The following is a 2,935-nucleotide window of genomic DNA, read 5'->3' as shown; positions in this document are numbered from 1 at the left end:
GAGTAATTTGATTTTTTTTAAAATACAAAAATGTTTTATTTTTTTTTTTACAAAGAATATAAATAAAATGATCACTTGCTTTGTTTGTTTGATTTGCCATGTTACTGCATGTTATCAATTTCATATGTTACTTTTTTGTTAAGAGAATCAACAAGGAGAACAAAATGTTATGAACATCTCAATGACAGATTTTTAGAATCAGCTCACTATGTTGTGGTCTCAAAATGAAATATGATATAATCTATTCTACACCATACTAGTACTATAATAGAAAATAGCTTAAGATGTAAGCCAGATTTTTTTTTTTTTTTGTATATACGGTAAACTGAGAGGGTTCAGTTTTAACTTAAAAGAATTGACCTCAGTGGATTGCCGTAAGTAATACGTAATTGATATCTATGACCTGGGTAAGGCTGCTCCACTCATGCGCTAATCTAGAGGATGCAGGGTGAAGGTAGTACTAGTTCTAATTAATCAAACTAGAGCACCAAAATTACAATGTACCATGGATAGGCCCTGAAACCAATTAGTAAAAAAATATCCCTCTGAACATTTTTCTTAGATCCGTGCATTTAATTTACATGTGAGAATACATCTATATTATGTAAATTTAAAAGTTTTTACATCGATACGATTTCCTGATATAACTTGTTCTTTAATAAAATTCGTTAGTCACCTAATGAGAATTTACAGCTGACGTTAGAATTAATGTTGCAATCGCAAAAATAGGTTATATTTATTCCGATGAATGACAAAAAAGAAAAAAAATAGACGGGAAAAAAAGCTGTCCGTGAGTAATTGAATAAACAGCACATTGTAATATTTTCGCTATTGGCTAGTTGCTTGACATGGCGAGTTTTTTGTATACAACATGTAGTTAGCGCGTCTACGTTTTTTAAATAAATATCATGCCTACAGTTTATCATAATTAACAGAACCGAATGTATGTGTAATACAAATGTAAAGTGTTTCCCTTTTAAAATTTTAACGGACATATTTCCTGTTTACATGTGTTGACGTTCTTATTGCAACATCTACAGGGAATTTTTTTTTATTTCAGAATTATAGTATCTGAGAGTTTTATACTATTTTCTTTGTTTTGAAATGTTCAAGTTGATTTTAGTATTTTTCCTTGCTGAAACCAGCGCCACTCAATGTGAGTGGGATGGGTAAGAATATTCTTTAATGATTTTAATGACTCTTATCATCGTTATTGGAATGTGCACAAACATATATCAGTATTAAGATTCTGTGATGTTGTTGTATGATATTGCACTTTTGTTTAAATAAGCAGCAATGCCTGCCAATATAACGTGCATCACTTATATCGTACTATTATTGCTTTATATCATTTAGAAACCAGTAAAATCGTGTCGTGAGAAAGTTTTATTCAATTAATTATTTGTTTTTTCATTTTGGCTTTTTCAATATCTTTATATCTAGATATAAAAGGTGTTTTAAGTGTATTTTGTGATTCCTTCTCTTTAATATGTAATAATTTTATTCAGAATAACATGTTGCGTAGACAAAGAGTGGGATGAATTTCTTCAAAAATGTAAGTAGGTTTAGGAGGACAATTGAGAAAAATATCAAGACCAGTCAAATAATATAGATGTATATTTAAACACGCATTGAACCAACCTATTTTCTTCTAATATTTCCTATTTCAGGTTGTAAGCCGGGCTATTTTAGTTTTAATTGCAACCAAACTTGTAAACTGCCTTTTTATGGAATTGGTTGCCAACATAAATGCGACTGTCCTGATGACAAATGTGATTTTGCAAAAGGTTGCCCAGGTAAGTGTGCTAGTTTAATAGTCTCGTGGCGTATCAAATAATGTATTCCGCAGTAATACATAAAGCGAGCGATCAGTTGGACTGTTCATTTACATGTATATGTGTTAAATGTATACATGTGAAAGTAATAATTAGGATTTTTTTTATCTTTAAAACTATTAATCTCAGATGAGTAAGTGTTTATAGAAAATATTTTCAGCTCTATAAATTAAAAATTTTAACTTTTTTTTGCTATGCTTTAATAGAAAAAGAAACAAGCGAGGATATCTATATACAAGATGATGTGAAAGACTCCAGTGCTACGTCATTTACCTTGGAAATTACGGGTAATGTGACAATTGATGTAACAGGAGCTAACGAGTCTATTTTGCTGGACCATTTTAGAACCTGGTTTTCAACAAAGAACATCTCTATATTGATTGTTTCCGTAGTTGGTTTAATTTTGATAACGATTTCTATTCTGTTCACTCGAAAAGTGATACTCAAAATATATTTTAAACGGCAAAGAAAAAAAAGTTATGAATGCCCAAACGACAGACTATCAGAACCAGTTCATTATGAAGTGATCTCAAATATAGTAGTTTAATACACTGGCGAGATTCGTTCATTTCCACAGCCCTGCATACAAAAATGTATGTTTTAGTTAGGTAATACCTCTAGTGATATATCTTATGAAACATTAAAAAAAAAAAAAAACATGAACACATTATCAATTATCTGCCAAACTTTTGTTACTATTTTGTCGATGCGCCCCCTTTCTATGTTATTATACCCAATGTTATGAAAAGCAATATCATGTTCCTCTTTTTACTTCAAGCATGTCAGTCAGTTAATCAGCAGTTTATCTTGATGGAGATTTAATTTGATCAAACCTATTGGTGGATTTTTTCTTACGGTCAATTCAATTCTTGAAATGAAATGGAAGTGAAACTTTATAGGATACTATAATTTATTTGATTATTTTTTAAACAAAAAGAAAAAAAAAAAACAAACACAAAAACTAAACAAACAAACAATCACTGAAGTAAAAGAGATTCAGAGAGTTTTATTTATAGTTGATATTGTTATTTTATAAAAATCAGTCTTTGAGAGCTCGCAGTTATAATAAATATAATTCTTTGACATCATGTAAGTGTATG

The 2,935-nt window shown here is 29.8% G+C and overlaps 1 protein-coding gene across 1 annotated transcript; it reads left to right on the top strand.

Moving 5' to 3' along the window:
* Positions 1 to 1,666: 1,666 nt before the first annotated feature.
* On the top strand, positions 1,667 to 2,661 carry LOC128158033 (uncharacterized; the record flags this gene model as incomplete). Its single annotated transcript, XM_052820705.1, has 2 exons — positions 1,667 to 1,796; positions 2,042 to 2,661. Coding segments are annotated over 2 exons (471 nt in total), but the record flags the coding sequence as incomplete, so codon positions are not given.
* Positions 2,662 to 2,935: the final 274 nt, after the last annotated feature.

Source organism: Crassostrea angulata, chromosome 8, assembly GCF_025612915.1.
Source record: "Crassostrea angulata isolate pt1a10 chromosome 8, ASM2561291v2, whole genome shotgun sequence".
Taxonomy (NCBI): Eukaryota; Metazoa; Mollusca; class Bivalvia; order Ostreida; family Ostreidae; genus Magallana; species Magallana angulata.
Note: the sequence above shows the minus strand (reverse complement) of the source record. Positions and strands in the feature narration are given on the sequence as shown.